The following is a 20631-nucleotide window of genomic DNA, read 5'->3' on the forward strand; positions in this document are numbered from 1 at the left end:
TGGAAAGATACCCTGGTGGAGGACATGGCAACCCATTCCAATATTCTTGCCTAGAGTATCCCATGGACAGAGGAGCCTGGCAGGCTACAATCCATAGGGTCACAAAGAGTCAGACAAGACTGAAAAGTCTTAGCACACAAGTCCAATTTCTGAACCAGCCCTGACACAGCAGAACCAGAGATGATGAAATTAGTCATATCCAGTGGTTAAGAATCAGCCTGCTAATGCAGGGGACGTGGGTTTGATCCCTGATCCAGGGAGATCCCACATGCTGTGGCACAACTGAGCCCTTGCAACATGACTGCTGAGCCCACATGCTGGGCTGCGTGCCTGAAGCCTGCATACCTAGAGCTCATGCTCTCCAACAAGAGAAGACACCACAATGAGAAATTTGCTTGCTGCAACTAGAGGAAACCCATGCCCAGCAACAAAGACCCAGCACAGCCAAACTGAAAGAAAGAAATTAGGCTGATGGATGTGGTATCTGAAGCTAACCCTGGGCACCTGCATGCCTAGCTAGTCTCACTTAGTTGGTCAGATCAGAATATGGATGAGATTTTAGGATTCCAGGACTTGGAACCCCATCAAAATCCTAGCCTGCTTGACTGGGACCTTGTCTGTTTTGTACTCTTACATATTTATTTTCACTTTTGTCATCTCTACAAGTAGAGGGAAAGTTCTGTTTATATTTCTGCTAGGGTTTTATCTAGATTAGGGATATTGAACATAAGCGTTCTTAGAATGTTAAGATGCTTCTTAGTGGTATAGCCTTGCAGGTCCTCCCTGGCAGATGGGCAGCAGATTGCTTGCTATGTGGTAGATGATGTTTGAGTATGGGTGTACTTTTCTTTACGAACTAAGTATATTGTTGAAAAGCGTGTGGGTAGGTCAGTATATAAATCAAATAGTTTAAAATGTGCTATTAACTGGCTTGTTCTCCTAGAACACAAATGAACTTTTTTTATTAGTCTAAGTAAAGCACTCTATCTATCAGATCTAGTCCCTTAAATCTATTTCTCACTTCCATTTTATAATCATAAGGGATTTGATTTAGGTCATATCTGAATGGTCTAGTGGTTTTCCCTACTTTCTTCAATTTAAGTCTCAATTTGGCAATAAGGAGTTAGGAGATCAGCCCTGGGATTTCTTTGGAAGGAATGATGCTAAAGCTGAAACTCTAGTACTTCGGCCACCTCATGCAAAGAGTTGACTCATTGGAAAAGACTCTGATGCTGGGAGGGATTGGGGGCAGGAGGAGAAGGGGATAACAGAGGATGAGATGGCTGGATGGCATCACTGACTCGATGGACGTGAGTCTGAGTGAAGTCCGGGAGTTGGTGATGGACAGGGAGGCCTGGCGTGCTGCGATTCATGGGGTCGCAAAGAGTCAGACACGACTGAGCAACTGAACTGAAGTTAAGCACTATCAGGAAAGTGAATCTATTGAGAAAACAGTTAGCTCTTGATCATGTTACTGTAATAAGCAGTGGTATAAGTGTACTTTCTTAATTATATTTAGTTTGGAGGTTACTAACAATCTGTTCCTACAGATAAATATTGTAGTGTACACTTGCTTCGGGTCAAACACAGTTCAGTTCAGTTGCTCAGTCATGTCCGACTCTTTGCGACCCCATGGACTGCAGCACGCCAGGTTTCCCTGTCCATCACCAACTCCTGGGGTTTACTCAAACTCATGTCCATTGAGTCGATGATGCCATCCAACCATCTCATCCTCTGTTGTCCCCTTCTCCTCCCTCCTTTAGTCTTAGAAATTGGTAAATTATTTGTGCTATCTTCTGCCATATAGATGCAGTCACATTTTGAAATCTTTTTAAAAGACATGAAGCTTTTTTCCTTGGTTTGAAGGCTTCAAACAGGCAGCTTTTCATAGAACACTTATCTTCTTAGCATGAGCTCTTCTATAGCTTTCAGACTGGATCTCTGAGTTTGCTAGAGATGCTTGTGAGTTTTGAATAAGCATGCTCTTGATTCATGACTCCCTTCCATCACATTTCATACCTCCCAAACTGACTGAAGTTTTAAAACACTCTTTTTAGATCCAAAAATATTTCAATAGAGCCATGTTGTTTATATTTTTTATTAAGATTATGATTTGAGCTTTACTGTGTGACAGAAATCCAACATGAACCTGGTTAAGGTAAAAGGGGAGTTTGTTGGCTCATGAAATAGGAAGTCCTAGGATCATGCCAACTACAGTCATGGCTGGATCCCAGGGTCTTGATATCATCAGTACATTGTCTTTGGAGTTGCTTCCTTCTGTGTTGGCTTCATTCTCAAATAGGCAAAAATCAACACCATCAGTGTTAGACTTACATCTCTCTCACAGCTTGCAATCTGAGTGAAGAGAATATCTCTTTCTTTTCCTCTCTCTTTCTCACTTGTTTGTTTGTTTGTTTGTTTGTTTGTTTTTGAGATAGTCAGGCCTTCCTTTTTCTCTTCTCTAACATTGGCATTGATAAGGATCTCAGTGAGGGATTTCCCTGGAGATCCAGTGGTTAACCCACTCCTGAGCTTTTCATAGAACACTTATCTTCTTAGCATGAGCTCTTTTATAGCTTTCAGACTGGATCTCTGAGTTTGCAAGAGATGGGTTTGAGTATGGGTTTGATCCCTTGTTTGAGAACTAAGATCCATAATGCCATGCGGCATAGCCCCCCCAAAAAAAGGATCCCAGTCAGTGAAAAATATGAAACGCTTAATGAATTTGTGTGTCATCCTTGCACAGGGCACATGCTAATCTTCTCTGTATGGTTCCAATTTTAGTATGTGTGCTGCCAAAGCAAGCACAAGAATATCTTTTTTTTAATGGTGCCAGCAGAAGTCCCCAGGGCAGATTCTAATTCTGGTATGGCTTGGGTCCCATAGCCATCTCTGAAACAATCACTGTAATCAAGAGAAGTGGTTACCAAAGTAGCCAGGCATCCCTGGACCTTCTGGAACTCAGAGGTTTGGGGGCATTCATCTGTTCCATGTGGACTAACGAGGGTTTAAAAGTGATTTTCCCCAAAGACATTAATAGACACCCTCCCCCCCCAAATATTAATAAAAAATAAAAGTGTCCCTTGGGGATTGTATTTGAATATTGATTTGTTGGGAGATGCAAAGTTTCACATTGTTTCAGTTATTTATTGCTGTGTAACAAATCAAAGAGCATCCCCAAGAAAAAGAAATGCAAAAACTACAATGGCTGTCTGAGGAGGACTTACAAATAGCTGTGAAAAGAAGAGAAGCAAAAAGCAAAGGAGAAAAGGAAAGATATATCCATTGGAATGCAGAGTTCCAAAGAATGGCAAGGAGCGATAGAAAGCCTTCCTCAGCTATCAATTCAAAGAAATAGAGGTAAACAATAGAATGGGAAAGACTAGAGATCTCTTCAAGAAAATTAAAGATATCAAGGGAACATTTCATGCAAAGATGGGCTTAGTAAAGGACAGAAATGGTATGGACCTGACAGAAGCAGAAGATACTAAGAAGAGGTGGCAAGAATACACAGAATAACTGTACAAAAAGATCTTCATGACACAAATAATCATGATGGTGTGATCACTCACCTAGAGCCAGACATCCTGGAATGTGAAGTGGGCCTTAGGAAGCATCATTATGAACAAAGCTAGTGGAGGTGATGGAATTCTAGTTGAGCTGTTTTGGATCCTAAAAGATGATGCTGTGAAAGTGCTGCACTCAATATGCCAGCAAGTTTGGAAAACCCAGCAGTGGCCACAAGACTGGAAAAGGTCAGTTTTCATTCCATTGCCAAAGAATGCTCAAACTACTGCATGATTGCACTCATTTCACATGCTAGTAAAGTAATGCTCAAAATCCTCCAAGCCAGGCTTCAACAGTACGTGAACCGTGAAATTCCAGATGTTCAAGCTGGATTTAGACGAGGCAGAGGAAACAGAGATCAAATTGCCAACATTCGCTGGATCACCGAAAAAGCAAGAGAGTTCCAGAAAAACATCTATTTCTGCTCTATTGACTATGCCAAAGCCTTTGACTGTGTGGATCACAATAAACTCTGGAAAATTCTTCAAGAGATGGGAATACCAGACCACCTGACCTGCCTCTTGAGAAACCTGTATGCAGGTCAGGAAGCACCAGTTAGAACTGGACATGGAACAACAGACTGGTTCCAAATAGGAAAAGGAGTACGTCAAAGCTGTATATTGTCACCTTGCTTGTTTAACTTGTATGCAGAGTGCATCATGAGAAATGCTGGGCTGGATGAGGCACAAGCTGTAATCAAGATTGCCAGGAGAAACATCAATAACCTCAGATATGCAGATGACACCACCCTTATGGCAGAAAGTGAAGAAATAAAGAGCCTCTTGATGAAAAAGACTCTTGAGAGTCCCTTGGACTGCGAGGAGATCCAACCAGTCCATTCTAAAGGAGATCAGTCCTGGGTGCTCTTTGGAAGGAATGATGCTAACGCTGAAACTCCAGTACTTTGGCTACCTCATGAGAAGAGTGACTCATTGGAAAAGATTCTGATGCTGGGAGGGATTGGGGGCAGGAGGAGAAGGGGATGACAGAAGATGAGATGGCCGGATGGCATCACTGACTCTATGGACGTGAGTTTGAGTGAACTCCGGGAGTTGGTGATGGACAGGGAGGCCTGGCGTGCTGCGATTCATGGGATCGCAAAGAGTTGGACACGACTGAGCAACTGAACTGAACTTGATGAAAGAGGAGAGTGAAAAGGTTGGCTTAAAGCTCAACATTCAGAAAACTAAGATCATGGCACCCAGTCCCATCACTTCATGGCAAATAAGTGGGGAAACAGTGGCTGACTTTATTTTGGGGGGCTCCAAAATCACTGCAGATGGTGATTGCAGCCATGAAATTAAAAGACACTTGCTCCTTGGAAGGAAAGTTATGACCAACCTAGACAGCATATTAAAAAGCAGAGACATTACTTTGCCAGCAAAGGTCCGTCTAGTCAAGGCTATGGTTTTTCCAGGCTATCATGTATGGATGTGAGAGTTAGACTATCAAGAAATCTGAGCGCCGAAGAATTGGTGCTTATGAACTGTGGTGTTGGTGAAGACTCATGAGAGTCCCGTGGGACTGCAAGGAGATTCAGCCAGTCAATCCTAAAGGAGATCAGTCCTGGGTGTTCATTGGAAGGATTGATGTTGAAGCTGAAACTCCAATACTTTGGCCACCTGATAACGAAGAATTGACTTATTTGAAAAGACCCTGATACTAGGAAAGATTGAAGGCGGGAGGAGAAGGAGACAACAGAGGATGAGATGGTTGGATGGCATCACTGACTTGATGAACATGAGTTTGAGTAAGCTCCAGGAGTTGGTGATGGACAGGGAGGCCTGGCATGCTGCAGTCCATGGGGTCGCAAAGAGTTGAACTCGACTGAGCAACTGAACTGAATTCTTTCGCAACTTTTTCTAATTGTGTGTGTTAGGGTGGAGGTGATTATGGTCTCTTCAGGCTCTTTTTATAGTTTTAAAAATAAATTTTACCAAAGATATATATGTCTCAGTAATTTGCTAAGTACACACACTTAAGTCAAATAACCCAACAAGATTTGTTAAGTACTAGGCCTTAACCCCCCTGCATCCCATTTCCTCTTCCCCAAGACTCCCACTTTCAACTCTTAGCTAATTCTTTTGATATTTACATACATGTATGAAAAGCTATGCTTGGATCTACTCAGTTTTTCAGTTTAAACATAGTCTATTGACTTCCCCTGGTTAGAGATAAGAATTTGTCTTTTTATGAGTCTTGATTTCTCCTTATAATTTCTCCTACTAGTTTTGCCCTCTGCATTTCAGTGCTCACTCCCCATTCCTCCACCCCCCACTATACTTAGAATTTTCATTAAATCAGCAGTTCTCAAAGTATAGTCCAAGGACCAGTAGGGGCCCCTGAGAGTTTTTCAAGGAGTCTGTGAGGTTAAAACTATTTTCATAATGATACAAAAACTTACTTTTTTCACTGTCATTCTTTCATGAGTGTACACTTGTGTGTGATACTGCAAAAGCCTGATTGCAGAAGCAATATGAGCATCCAGCTGTCTTCAGTTAATGCAAAAATGTAAAACAATGCTTCTTTTCTCATTTAATTTACTATGTATTTTATCTTTTAAAACTTTTGATTTGATATTGGGGTATAGCTGATTAACAATATTGTGATAGCTTCAGGTGAACGGCGAAGGAACTCAGCCATACATATTCTTGTATCCAGTCTCCCCAAACCCCCCTCTCATCTAGGCTGCAGTATAACATGTTTCATGGGTGTACACTTGTGTGTGATACTGCAAAAGTCTGAATGCAAAAGCAAATATGAGAATCTAGCTGTCTTCTGTTAATGCAAAAATGTAAAACAATTCCTCTCTTTTTTTTTTGGTGGGAGATACTATTTTTCATAAATTAGTATGTAATTATATACTGTTATTTTTAAATTAATTTAGAAATACGTTATTTTTAAGTGGCCTCAGTTTTTAAATTCCCTAGAGCTCTATTTCCTTATTGTGGCCTATGGAATGGCTCAGTAAATGCTAGTTGGACTACGCTGGTGGTCCAGTGTTTGGGTCTCTGTGCTGCCAGTGAGTTTGACCCCTAGTTAGGGATCTAGATCCCGAATGCTGCAACTAAGACCCAGGGCAGCAAAAAATATAAAAAGATAATGCTAGTTAAAGATGTCTGCGCTGTCTGTGCCCGTGTGCTGTGACACCAGCTCTTTGACTTTCTGTTGTTTTTCTTCTCTCTCGTTTTCAGGTTGATCACCTGACACCCCACTGCATGTAGAGCAATGTATTACAAAGTCATCTGCACATGACCCTCATGGATAGGCGCTCAGATTGTCAGAGGAATGATATAGTAGCAGCTGTCCAGATTCTTTTGACCACCCCAGCCTTTACATCTGGATAGGCTGTAAATTGTGAGTCCCATTTTCCGAGGTAGAATTTTACAGTGCAGATAGGAGAACTAGGTTCTCTTGGTCATAGGTACCTGAGTGGGGTCTGGATGCAGGTGTGAGCAATATGGAATGATTTGAGCATTTAGAATTACTCTGGCCAGTCCAGTAGACATTTGATTAGTTAAATAAAATTAAAAGCTCATTTCCTTAGTCACACTAGCCCCATTTCAGGTGCTCTGTAGCTGCCAGAGACAAGTGGACAGCACAGCAGCTATGCCGGTGATTTCCATCACTGTAGAAAGTTTTATTGGATAGTGCTAGTCTAGAAGGTGCAGTGACAGCTACTCTTCTGAGCAGCTAATCCAGAGCAGGGTCCATGCAAAGTTTGAGTGGCCGTGGCAATAATGATTTTCATAATGTGGTTGGATGCTCTGCTTCATTCCAGTACTGCTCTCGCACCCTCCTGGAGATTTTGTGAGCTTCCTGACATCCTTTAATCATAAATCCCCTTGTCCTTGAATCAGTTGAATGAACTTATTGCATTCAGTTAAGAGCTCTGAGTTATCCTGAAGTGCTTTCTGACACTCTAGATATTGGAAAGAACAGCTGAATAATCTAATTGGCCAGTTTTATGGCTAAAATTAGCTTTTATCATAGTGGATTTGATTTCTATTGCTAATCTAAATGATCATAAATTGACTGATTACATGATATTGAGATAAAAGAATATTATCATTAAAGAGAAATTAGTTTGGAGTTATCTCTAAATGGGTAATTCAACACAGTTATTAATTTATGGAGAATAAGTGTTTCTCCAGGTTTTGATCATCTCTAATGCTACGATTTAGTTTCACAACTTCTAGAGCCCCTTAAGATAGGAGCCCTGGGACTTCCCTGGTGGTCTAGTGGTTAAGACTCTGCCTCCCAATGCAGGGGTTGCAGGTTCGATCCCTGGCTGGGGAGCTAAGATTCCACATGCCTCTTTACCAAAAGATGAAACAGAAGCAATATTGTAACAGATTCAATAAAGACTTCAAAAATGGTTCATATAAAAAAAAAAACACTTAATTTAAAGAAGAGGAGGAGGAAGTAAGGAATCCTGCACTGCCCTGACAGTAAGGCACACAGAACATCATAGTTCTGTCCCTAAGGTGCTTTCAGAAGAGCCTGGAGTACTCAAGTTGATTTCAAGGACTGTTTGTTGGGGCATCTAGTGTAGGGCTGACAGTCTCTAAGTGATATCAAGTTATATGGACTGTTTACCTATTTTCCAACATTATTTAATCTCTGGGTTTTTTCCCAGGGCATCTTTAGCCACCTCAATAGTCTCTTCACATAGGTTTCTGAGCCCTGGGAATTTCCTTAGAATGGTACTTTTGAGACTACAGTTTCCTTCCTACTTATGCCATTTCTATAGAAAGGGGATTGAACATTAAGTGTTTGACATTTTAGTGAATGACCTTTTGTGGAAAAGAGTGGTGGTTTCTTCTTATACTCAAGGTAACTGACATTTCAAAAAATAAGGAGACTGTTTTTCCTCAGATAGTCATATTTCTGCTGCTTGTTGAAAAGAAAGGCATTGGACAGAATATCATTATTCTTTCAAACTGATATGCTGCATCTAAATACCGCTTACTTGGGGAGTTAGTCTTTTATGTTCCCCTCATCTGTTAAGTCAGATTAATAAGGCGCACCTGGCAGGGGTGTTTTGACGATTAGAGAAAAAAATAAGTGAGAAGTACTTAAGATGGCACTTCAACAGTTACTGCAGCATTGGTTCTGGTCTCCACATTAGGAGAGAAAGCAGTAAGCTCAGCGTCTGGTGCTGCCTGCTCTCACCTAACAGGGCCCCAGTCGACATGGTCTCTCAGTTCTCAGAGTGACTCTGGGGCCAGTGCCGCTTCGGAAGACAGCTCCCTGTTTTGTTTCTTTTGAATAAGCTTGAACCAGAATGTTTCTTCCCTGTTGCTGCTATAAAATAATCACCTCCTTGGAACTTGACACCTGTTAGTGTACGTGTTTCCTTTCACAAGGCTGTCGACTTGTGAGCAGCGATTGCTTTTTGTCTAACTAATCTCCCCAAAGCCTTGAGCTCTTTGATCCCTGATTGAGTAGAGGTCCAGGCACGTGTGCTGCTGCTGACCATTGTTGACCCTTCACTCAACAATGGATATGGCCTACTCACGGCCACTGCTTTGAGGCATTTTACCATCTGCAACTTTCAAGGTACAGCAAAGGCCTGTGGCTTAATACTCTCATGGCACTGTAGACCCTTGGTTTTGATGGATTTAGAGTTTGTCATTTTTGTTACTTCCCAAGGATCATAAAGTGTGTGTTCTCTGGTTACTTGTCATTTCGCTCAATCAAGACTTGGCCTGCTCTGCGGTGCTGGGCCACTAGAGCAAGTGGGCAAGCGTGGTGTGCAGCTTGGCATCCATGTTGCATTCTGCTTGCAGTAATCCTTGCAAAGTGCCATAACAGTATCTGTGAATTTGGAGATGTGCAAAGATCTCAGGGTGTGTGCCTTTAGAATGTCAAGGATTTACCATGTTTTTTAAAATTTCATTTTATATTGGGAATTCCTGAGTGGCCCAGTACTCAGGACTCCACACTTTTGCTGCCAGGGGCCCAGGTTCAATCCTTGGTTGACCAAAAAAAAGGACGCATTTTATAAAAGTTAATGTGTGTGTATATATTTATATTTTAAAAGGCACATAGTTCCATAAAGTTTAGAGCTAAAAATAGCAGTCTTCCATCCCTTCCTTTTCCCTCCAAATTCCCCCTCCTCAAAGGCAGCCCCCACTCCAGTACTCTTGCCTGGAAAATCCCATGGACGGAGGAGCCTGGTAGGCTGCAGTCCATGGGGTCGCTAAGAGTCGGCACGACTGAGCAGCTTCACTTTCACTTTTCACTTTCATGCATTGGTGAAGGAAGTGGCAACCCACTCCAGTGTTCTTGCCTGGAGAATCCCAGGGACGGGGGAGCCTGGTGGGCTGCCGTCTGTGGGGTCGCACAGAGTCAGACACGACTGAAGCGACTTAGCAGCAAAGGCACCACTTTCACTTGCTTTAGTTTGTTTTTCCACTACCGACTTACGTATTTCCAAACAACATTCTTATATTACTGTTTCTTGAGGTAGTATTTCAGATATTATTTCTTGACTAACAGGGAAGGTGGCAGTTTAACTTTCTGTCCTCTGCCCTGCCCCACAATGCACACCAGCCTTCTCTCATGCTTCCAGTATCTCAAATGTGGCTCTGTGTTCACATCATTAGGACTCTGTAAACAAACTACACAGGATATTGCAACTAAACACCCATTAAGTTTTTAGGCTGTCCCATTTAAAATTCTTGTTTTATATGATGTCTTTACATTTTTACAGAGCTGTTAACTTGTTAGCACCCTCAGCCATGTCATGTGGTCTGCCTATTCCCTTTTCCCTTGCGGGGGACTCTGGTCTCTCAGCTTCCTGCTCCAGTCTGTTCCCCTGCCCTGCTGCCTAGCTGTCACCTTGGGCTTCAGCATCATCCTTAAAAATTCTCTTTGCCTGTTTTCTAGGATGGGTCTCAACTTTCTGTATTGTCTTCCTTTTCTTGGTTTATTCTCAGCTTCCTTAAGCACAACCTTTAATAGCTTCCAGAGAAAAGGTATGTGGGAGGTAAACTTTTGGGTTCCTGTTTGTTTGAATATGCCTTGGCCTACCCTCATAATTGATTGATAGTTTGACAGCAAGAAGAGGTAAGAAAGCCTTCTTCAGCAATCAGTGCAAAGAAATAGAGGAAAAGAACAGAATGGGAAAGACTAGAGATCTCTTCAAGAAAATTAGAGATACCAAGGGAACATTTCATGCAAAGATGGGCTCGATAAAGGACAGAAATGGTATGGACCTAACAGAAGCAGAAGATATTAAGAAGAGGTGGCAAGAATACACAGAAGAACTGTACAAAAGAGATCTTTACGACCCAGATAATCATGATGGTGTGATCACTAATCTAGAGCCAGATATCCTGGAATGTGAAGTCAAGTGGGCCTTAGAAAGCATCACTATGAACAAAGCTAGTGGAGGTGATGGAATTCCAGTTGAGCTATTTCAAATCCTGAAAGATGGTGCTGTGAAAGTGCTATACTCAATATGCCAGCAAATTTGGAAAACTCAGCAGTGGCCACAGGACTGGAAAAGGTCAGTTTTCATTCCAATTCCAAAGAAAGGCAATGCCAAAGAATGCTCCAACTACCGCACAATTGCCCTCATCTCACATGCTAGTAAAGTAAAGCTCAAAATTCTCCAAGCCAGGCTTCAGCAATACGTGAACCGTGAACTCCCTGATGTTCAAGCTGGTTTTAGAAAAGGCAGAGGAACCAGAGATCAAATTGCCAACATCCGCTGGATCATGGAAAAAGCAAGAGAGTTCCAGAAGAACATCTATTTCTGCTTTATTGACTATGCCAAAGCCTTTGACTGTGTGGATCACAATAAACTGTGGAAAATTCTTCAAGAGATGGGAATACCAGACCACCTGATCTGCCTCTTGAGAAATCTGTATGCAGGTCAGGAAGCACCAGTTAGAACTGGACATGGAACAACAGACTGGTTCCAAATAGGAAAAGGAGTACGTCAAGGCTGTATATTGTCACCCTGCTTATTTAACTTGTATGCAGAGTACATCGTGAGAAATGCTGGGCTGGAAGAAACACAAGCTGGAAACAAAGATCATGGCATCCGGTCCCATCACTTCATGGGAAATAAATGGGGAAATAGTGGAAACAGCGTCAGACTTTAGTTTTTGGGTGGCTCCAAAATCACTGCGGATGGTGACTGCAGCCATGAAATTAAAAGACACTCCTTGGGAGAAAAGTTATGACCAACCTAAGCAGAGACATTACTTTGCCGACTAAGGTCCGTCTAGTCAAGGCTATGGTTTTTCCTGTGGTCATGTATGGATGTGAGAGTTGGACTGTGAAGAAGGCTGAACGCCGAAGAATTGATGCTTTTGAACTGTGGTGTTGGAGAAGACTCTTGAGAGTCCCTTGGACTGCAAGGAGATCCAGCCAGTCCATTCTGAAGGAGATCAGCCCTGGGATTTCTTTGGAAGGAATGATGCTAAAGCTGAAACTCTAGTACTTTGGCCACCTCATGCGAAGAGTTAACTCATTGGAAAAGACTGATGCTGGGAGGGATTGGGGGCAGGATGAGAAGGGGATGACAGAGGATGAGATAGCTGGATGGCATCACTGACTCGATGGACATGAATCTGAGTGAACTCCGGGAGTTGGTGATGGACAGGGAGGCCTGGCGTGCTGCGATTCATGGGGTCGCAGAGTCGGACACGACTGAGCGACTGAACTGAACTTGACTGGGTATGGTCTAAGTTGGAAATAATTTTCTTGGAAAATTTTAATGGAACTATCACCTTTTACTTTCCAATATTGCTTTTGAAAAGTCTAATGCCAATTTTATTCCTGATTCTTTGTTAATTCCCCCACTCCAGACTTTCCAGATCTTTATCCTAAGTGTGTTAAAATGTCACTGTGATGCACCAAATGTGGGGATTTGTCCATTGTACTCATGTTGCTGAGTACCTGGTGGAACTTTCTAGTTTGAATAAGTAACTTATTCAGTTCTGGAAATTATTCTTTGCTAATTATCATTCTTGTCACTTTCTGTCTTTTCTCTTTTTGTATTCAGACATTGGACTTCATTCTTTTTTCCCTTGTTCATTCACTTTTATTTCTCCTTTGCCTTGTCTGCCACATTTCTCCAGCCATATAATCTTCCAGCCCTTCTAGTGACAACAACAACAAAATTTTTTTGCAACTTTAAATTTCCAATAATTTTGTTTCTAGAATATCTCTTAAAAAAATTAAAAACAGGGGCTTCCCTGGTGGTCCAGTGGCTAGGACTCTGTATTCCCATGCAGAGGGGCCGATTTTGATCCCTGGTCAGGAAACTAGATCCCACATGCCGCAATTAAAGATCCCACAACTAAGACCCAGCACAGCTAAATAAATGTTTTTTAAAAAATTAAAAACTTTCTCTTCTTGTTTTGTGGATATGGTATCTTAGTTCTCTGAGGATGTTAATTATAGGTGCTTTTCTTTCTTAGTTGTGTTTCTTCCAGATGTGTTTCTGTTTGTTTAGAACTTTTTATGTTAGAAGTTCCTCCCCTCCAGTTTGTGGTGTTCCTGAGTAAACTGGAAGCTGAGTTAATAGGCCTTGAGGACTGGAGGCTTCACCGTGGGGAAGTCTGAATGGGTCCCAAGTGTTCTTCTCTTGGAGGCACTTCCCGGGCATATGAACCCAGCTGCTAGTCTTCTGTTGGTGGGGAGAGGGGTGCGGGAAAGTGTCTGGCCTTCTGATGCCGACTTTAACTTCATGCCCGCTTGTGGATGTAGCAGCTCGTCCCAGCCTCGCGAGCACAGGTTGTCTTGAGTACAGTTTCTCTGGTTCAGCCATGCAAGCCCAGCAGGGGTCTGCAGCTTCTTCCCTGCAGATACCTTTCCACACCCTCTGGCAGAGGCAGGGGCCTCTTCACCCTTTCCACCTTAGCACTTGCAGTACTCTATTGTATTTGAACGTTGATTGGTCTGTTCCCCCTGAGGACAGAGATCTGATCTGTTTTGTTGATCGTTTTATCTCTAGTACCAGGCACACTAGATGCTCTGTCTGCTTGTGTTTGTATTCTGGAGTTTAATCACTAGATTCTGCTTCACCCCCTCCCAGAAGACCAGAGGGTCCTTCTTTGGAGAGGATGAAACAGGGTTTTAAACTTTGTGGCTCCTTCAGCTTCTACAGAGTCTGTGGGCAGAGGGCCCAGAGCCGCACCTCTTTGGGTATATTGACCCTGTTTTCTAACCACACAATGAGTGTGTGTGCTGAGCACTGGTCGGGGACACAGACTTTGAATCAGCAGACACGTAGTTCCTGGGAAGTATAGCAATTTCTTTGTAGAGAATAAACAAATTTTTGTTTCTAATGAGTCCAGGAGATGAAAATGTCCAGATATTTGATTCCAAACTGAGCTTCGGAAATTTTTCTACTTAGTGATGTGATCTCTTTTTCTCCTTTTTAAACGTTTATGAAAATTTTCCAGTGTACGAAAAATAAACTTTGAAACAAATGCCAGATATCATGTCATTTCATCTGTAAACATTCTAGTGTTTTCTCTTTAAAAACTATTCCTTTGAGGGAAAAAATCAGAATGCCATTATCACACGTAAGGGGTAAAAAAAAAAAAATAGTAATTCCGTAGTATTATCAAAGATATATGTGATGTTGTAAGCGGTCTGTTTGGTTTTATTTTTGTCTTTAAAAATATATATATTTAATTATTTATTTGGCTGCACTGGGTCTTAGTTGTGGCATGTGGGATCTAGTTCCCTGACCTGAGAGTGAACCCAGGCCCCCTGTATTGGGAGCACGGACCACCTGGACCACCAAGGAAGCCCCTGATTGGTTTTATAGAAGCCCTGAAGTTCAAAATGTAGTCTGAAATGGTGGTTTTATAGCTTGCTTGTCTCCTGTTTTTCTTTCCCCGTTTTTTTTTTTTTTGAAGTTTAATTAATTGAGTTTTTCTGTGGTATAATGTACATACCATAACATTCCCCATTTTAAGTGTACAGATCAAGTATTTTTAGAAAATTTGATGTGTAATCATCATATTAGAACATTTCCATCATGTCCCTGAAAGTCCCTTATTGCAGTCCTGCCCTGAGCCCAGCCCCAGAGAGCCATTAATCTGTTCTCTGTCTCTATAGGTTTACCTTTTCTGTGCCACAAGTGTGGAACCTCCGTGTTTTGGGGGTTTTTTTTAATTGAGTAGACTTCGAGCCAGTCCTTTTGTCTTGGCATCATCTTTGCTCCACTTCCTCTGGCACCGTGGCAGCCAGTTCTGAGCCTCTAGATGGATGGGGACTTATGTATATGTCAGCTTGTTTTAACCACTGCCAGTTTTAATTGTTGTTGTTTAGTCTCTAAGTCGTGTCCGACTCTTTTGTGACTCCATGGACTGTAACTTAGGGTTCAGTTTTCTAGGTGTGCTAAGTCAGCACACATTTGTTTACCTGCTCACCAGTTTCCAAAATGCCATTAACACCTCTTTCCCATTCTTTTTTTCCTTGTGGGTTTTTACCTTTAAAACAACAACAAACCAAGACACATTGGTGTCTCTTTAACGGGGTTTTGGGAGTATGTATGGGGTGGAGAGGGTAAATGCATGTGTGCAGTTTACTACCATCTAGAACTGGGCATCGTCCCACTAATGTTGATTTGCACTTTTCATCGTTTGAGGTTGCCAAAAGTCTCAGTTTGGAGTTTCTTGGAGTTTGTTGTTCTCAGGAATGCAGAACTCTGGACTTCTCAGGTATAGTTGTTCCATCACCCACATGTTGGTCTTTTCTAGCAATGGCCCCAAGTGTTAAAAGTGGGTTATTTAAGAGTAAAAGGAAGCCTGTAAACTGCCAGTTGCTGATGTGCGCGTGTCCATCTAGATTTCCGAGGCTGTTAGCTGAGTCAGCATTTGTTCCTTATTGGACAGGTGTTTCGTCTGTGTGTCCCCAGCAGAAACACCACAAGCTGTGAAAGGTCCACGCTTGGCCATTCATGCGTCTCTGGTCAGTGCCCGCTCTGTGCTCTGACTTTGACTTAAGCTGTTCTGCATGTTAATTCTTTCTTTCTTTGTATTGTAGGATCATGGATTTTCCTGGTCACTTTGAACAGATCTTCCAGCAGCTGAACTATCAGAGACTTCACGGACAGCTCTGTGACTGTGTCATTGTAGTGGGGAACAGACATTTCAAAGCCCACCGCTCGGTGCTAGCAGCGTGCAGCACGCATTTCCGAGCCCTGTTCTCAGTGGCAGAGGGAGATCAGACCATGAACATGATCCAGCTAGATAGCGAAGTGGTGACAGCAGAGGCCTTCGCCGCACTGATTGACATGATGTACACCTCCACTCTCATGCTAGGGGAGAGCAATGTCATGGATGTCTTATTGGCAGCCTCTCACCTGCACCTGAACTCTGTTGTTAAGGCATGTAAACATTACCTGACGACACGGACGCTGCCCATGTCTCCCCCCAGCGAGCGTGTTCAGGAGCAGAGCGCCCGCATGCAGCGCTCCTTTATGCTGCAGCAGCTGGGACTGAGCATTGTGAGCTCCGCCCTCAGTTCCAGCCAGAGCGGCGAGGAGCAGCCAGCCCCCATGAGCTCCTCGATGCGTGGTAACCTGGACCAGAGGACGCCCTTCCCCATGCGCCGCCTGCACAAGCGCAAGCAGTCTGCGGAGGAGCGGGCCAGACAGCGCCTCCGACCCACCCTGGACGAGTCTGCCATCTCCGACGTGACGCCAGAGAACGGGCCGGGGGTTCATTCCCGGGAGGAGTTCTTTTCTCCAGATTCTCTGAAAATCGTGGACAACCCTAAGGCCGATGGGATGGCCGACAACCCAGACGACAACACCATCATGTTTGACCAGTCCTTCGGCGCTCAAGAAGATGCCCAGGTGCCCAGCCAGTCCGACAACAGCGCCAGCAATATGGCCCAGCTCTCCATGGCCTCCCGTGCCACTCAGGTCGAGACTAGTTTTGAGCAGGAAACCACAGCTGAGAAGAGTGCTTTTCAGTGTGAAAACCCGGAGGTGGGCCTTGGTGAGAAGGAGCACATGAGAGTGGTGGTGAAATCTGAGCCCCTGAGCTCTCCTGAGCCTCAGGACGAAGTGAGTGACGTGACCTCCCAAGCGGAAGGCAGCGAGTCGGTGGAGGTGGAGGGGGTGGTGGTCAGTGCCGAGAAGATAGACCTCAGCCCAGAGAGCAGCGACCGGAGTTTTTCAGATCCCCAGTCTAGCACTGACCGGGTAGGGGACATCCACATTTTGGAAGTCACCAATAACCTCGAACATAAATCCACCTTTAGTATTTCAAATTTTCTTAACAAGAGCAGAGGAAGTAACTTTAGTACCAATCAGAACAATGACGATAATCTCCCAAACACAACCAGTGACTGCAGGCTGGAGGGGGAGGCCCCGTATTTGTTGAGTCCGGAGGCTGGGCCTGCGAGCGGGCCTTCCTCGGCCCCTGGTGCTCATGTGGAGAACCCATTCAGCGAGCCCGCGGACTCCCACTTTGTCAGGCCCATGCAGGATGTGATGGGCCTACCGTGTGTGCAGACCTCAGGCTACCAAGGAGGAGAACAGTTTGGGATGGATTTTTCCAGGTCCGGTTTGGGATTGCACTCCTCCTTTTCCAGGGTAATGATGGGTTCCCCTCGAGGAGGAGCCAGTAACTTTCCATACTACCGCCGCATAGCTCCCAAAATGCCAGTAGTAACTTCTGTCAGGAGCTCACAGATCCCAGAGAATTCTGCCAGTTCCCAGCTAATGATGAATGCAGCCACGTCCTCTTTTGAAAACGGCCACCCTTCGCAGCCCGGCCCCCCGCAGCTGACAAGGGCATCTGCTGATGTCTTGTCGAAGTGCAAGAAGGCCTTATCGGAGCACAATGTCTTGGTTGTAGAGGGAGCTCGCAAGTACGCCTGCAAAATCTGCTGCAAGACTTTCTTGACCTTGACAGATTGCAAGAAGCACATCCGTGTTCACACAGGTGAAAAACCCTATGCCTGCCTGAAGTGCGGCAAGAGGTTCAGTCAGTCCAGCCACCTGTACAAACACTCGAAGACCACCTGCCTGCGCTGGCAGAGCAGCAACCTCCCCAGCACTTTGCTCTAGCCTGACCTCGAGATAACGCCGATGCCAGTTGTAGGACCGGAACTAAAATCTCTGGTTGGTTGGTGGTTAATGCCATGGGGTTTAAGACTTCAGGCTGTGAGTGGCTCATGCAGATTTCGAAGACTAACAAGTGGAGAGTTCACAGGTGTCGTGCTTGTGCCACCGCATTTGAGTGCAGTGCACACATTCAGAGAAGGGATCCAGTCCCTGAAACCACGTTCTTCCTTAGGGTTGAGTAATGCAGTCGGAAAGTAGTCTGTAATTGATGTTAGAAGTGGCACATTGAAAAATTAAACATTGAAGTGCAAAAACATTTTTTAGCAATTTTTGTAAAACTGAAGCATTTAATTAAATTTCCTATATACCTTCTGATGAGAATATTATATACTTGTATACAGTGATGCAAAATGCACTACGTGTAACCAGTGGCAACTTTGTGCCTGTCTAAAAGGAACACCCTTGAGGACACGCCTGCCTGCCAGAAATGCTTTAAAGTCTATCATGAGCTGGCTCTAGGCTTCAGAAAGTACTGTATTTTTTTGTCTGATTTGCAGTCACAGATGCTGCACTTTGATGGTGCTGACACTGGGTCCAGAGCGAGCATTCTCTGGACTAACAGGTGTGTATATACTTTTGAAAACATCATCATTAGATAGATGTTTTAACAGTTTTTCCCAGTTTTAAAGACAAAGTTGTAAAAGGAGTATGTACTTATGAATAGAGAGCGACAAGTAAGGTGTTGTTTCTGTATGTGCTGTTTTAGCGGTATTTTAACCAACTTGTATTACACATGTTACAGTTTGGAAGTCAGAAGAGCTAGTGTTCGTCTTTGTTCTGATGATGTGGAGTCCTGTTTAGTGGGATCTTTTACGGCGCATTTACCCTTTGTTCTGTGCAGATTTCGGGGGCCGGTCCAGCCTGACACATCTCACCCAACGACAAGCCCGTTTTCTGCTTCGCTTCTTCACACTTTCATGCCACTTACAGCATCTTTCCTGGGCCTAGATTACTGTTTTCAGGTAAAAAAACAAAAGTGAAGTCAACCCCCCTCCATCGTGGGCTTTATTACTGTTCTTTAAAGTACAGACCCTGAGCTTCTGTTGTTGCCCCAACCCAATACTGAAGGTTAGTAAATATTTTCCCGTCTCTATAAGAGGATTGGGCAGCCCAGAGCATAGAAGCCACCAGGGTAGCATCTGAGACAGTCTGAGGAGACCTCTGGGTGACTGACCTGGCCTTCTCTGGGCCGACCCTGTGGCCTTCCAACCCTTTGGGCAGCATCTGTTAGGCTGAGCCTTGGCTTAAGAGCTTCCAGGGGAACAGCACAGGTTAATGTGTGTCTGTAGAGCTCATGAAGTCAGCTTAATTCATACATGAACATGAGTTCATTTTTTTATACAGTTTAATTGAGACACCCCAAACCACTGTGCATAATTGAGCAAAATCCTTCAGTTCTTATGTTTTGAGAAGTAGTCAGCATGTGTCTTCTCTTAATCCAGCATATGCAGTTACACGTCTGTCTGTGGATAAACTCATAATGCTCACTGTCAGATTTAGCATCTCCTATGAACTGATTCCCCAGGGAGGAAAACCAAAAGGGAAGCCTCTGGTCCGTCTCCTAAAAGGGGAGGGGAGAGGTGGGGAGGCGGGTGGAGGCCGTGGGATCACCTGTGAAGTTCGGTGTGTGTGGAAAATTGTTAGTAAGTCATGTTCTGACGATGTGATGAGGCTCTACATCCACCCCTCTATGGAACCAGTGACTTGTGAGATCAACCCTGGGAGGCAGGTGGGTCAGCGTGGAGGAGGAGAGGCCCTGCCTGGCCTGGGAAGAGGAGTTGGCGGCACAGAACAGCGGTCACCCTCCTCCCCTTCCACCTCTAGGAAGAGGTGCCAGGAGGTGGCCCCCTACCTGAGCTCAGGCTTCAGTGGACTTGCCTCGGGGACTGACACAGCCGCCTCTCCACTGCCCAGTGGAATCTGGAATCTCTCATCTACCTCTTAGTCAATCAGTTTCTATGTGTGAGAAGCAAGCCTGTGGGCCAGTGTCCTTGTACATGCTGTAGCACTTAAATAATTCAGAGGTTCCCTGGAAGACCAGTCCCAGGGTTCCTACAACTGGTAGTTTCTACCTGAATTTTAACTGGTATTGGGTACCTGGATTTCCATTGGTTAGCCTTAATTATAGCTTGGCATAATCATTTCTGGTGACCAAATCATAAAGTTCTATCAGGGCACCTGGGTCAGTGGTGCTATGCTGGTCAAAATTTGAGACTTTGAAATAAAAGCTTTGTCATATTAATGCCTCTAACTAATTATGTGTTCTTTTTCTTCACCTTAGGTTAAGGTTGAAACAAAAGAGTGAAATAGTGTTGCTTTTTCTGCTAACCCTGCTGTTACCATGTTACCAGTACTCTGTTTTAAACCAGGCATCTTAGAAAATACTCTGATGCTGTCAGTAACAAGTATTGGTCATTAGTCCCTTGCGCTTTTTCCCTCTGCGCTGTGGATGGGGCTGAGGCGGTGTCCTCAGTCCACCGGCCCTCCCAGAGGGCCTGCCAAATTGTGTACTTCTGCTGCTCCCTTACCTGCCTCCCAGGGGAGAAACCCCACTCTTCAGTCTGGCTTGGCTGCGGGGGAAAAGCCGGAGCGGAGTCCCTTAGCAGGCACAGGGCTTTGGCAGTGCTGGCAGCCAGGCCTGAGGAGTGAGGAGGTGCTTAGTAAAGGGCATCCACCTGGGAGTGGGAAGGGAGGAGGAAATGGACACGAGGAACAAAGTGTGACGGTGCTGAAACTAAGTTTAAAATAAAAATGAAAGAAACCTACCTACCCTGATGATTCTTGACCAAAAAGTGAGTATTGTGACTTTACCTAGTTCTCTTTGCCACGTGTATTTAATTTGCCTAATGGTCTAGGTAGCAGGTCCCATTGCTGTGGTCACCACTGGGCTGTGACTGTCCTGTCCTCAGTGAGAGAAACTTGGAGGCCTTTTGGCTGAGGCTAAGGTGGCT

The 20631-nt window shown here is 44.1% G+C and overlaps 1 protein-coding gene and 1 non-coding gene across 7 annotated transcripts in view; one reads left to right on the forward strand and one right to left on the reverse strand.

Annotated features, from left to right (window-relative positions):
* ZBTB5 (zinc finger and BTB domain containing 5) overlaps positions 1 to 19931 on the forward strand; it is a 31632-nt gene extending 11701 nt beyond the window's left edge. For 3 of the 6 annotated variants that reach the window (XM_069576146.1, XM_069576147.1, XM_069576149.1), the window contains exon 2: positions 15589 to 19931. In XM_069576146.1, coding sequence (XP_069432247.1) covers positions 15593 to 17623 — 2031 coding nt within the window. In that variant the 5' untranslated portion in view covers positions 15589 to 15592 and the 3' untranslated portion in view covers positions 17624 to 19931. The remainder of the gene's footprint in view (positions 1 to 15588) is intronic. The other 3 variants (XR_011254321.1, XR_011254322.1, XR_011254323.1) reach the window with 2 other exon arrangements.
* LOC138434800 (U6 spliceosomal RNA) lies at positions 2702 to 2808 on the reverse strand. Its single transcript, XR_011254881.1, has one exon. It is a non-coding gene; the product is annotated as a U6 spliceosomal RNA (small nuclear RNA).
* Positions 19932 to 20631: the final 700 nt, after the last annotated feature.

This window comes from Ovis canadensis, chromosome 2 (assembly GCF_042477335.2).
Source record: "Ovis canadensis isolate MfBH-ARS-UI-01 breed Bighorn chromosome 2, ARS-UI_OviCan_v2, whole genome shotgun sequence".
NCBI classification, from domain to species: domain Eukaryota; kingdom Metazoa; phylum Chordata; class Mammalia; order Artiodactyla; family Bovidae; genus Ovis; species Ovis canadensis.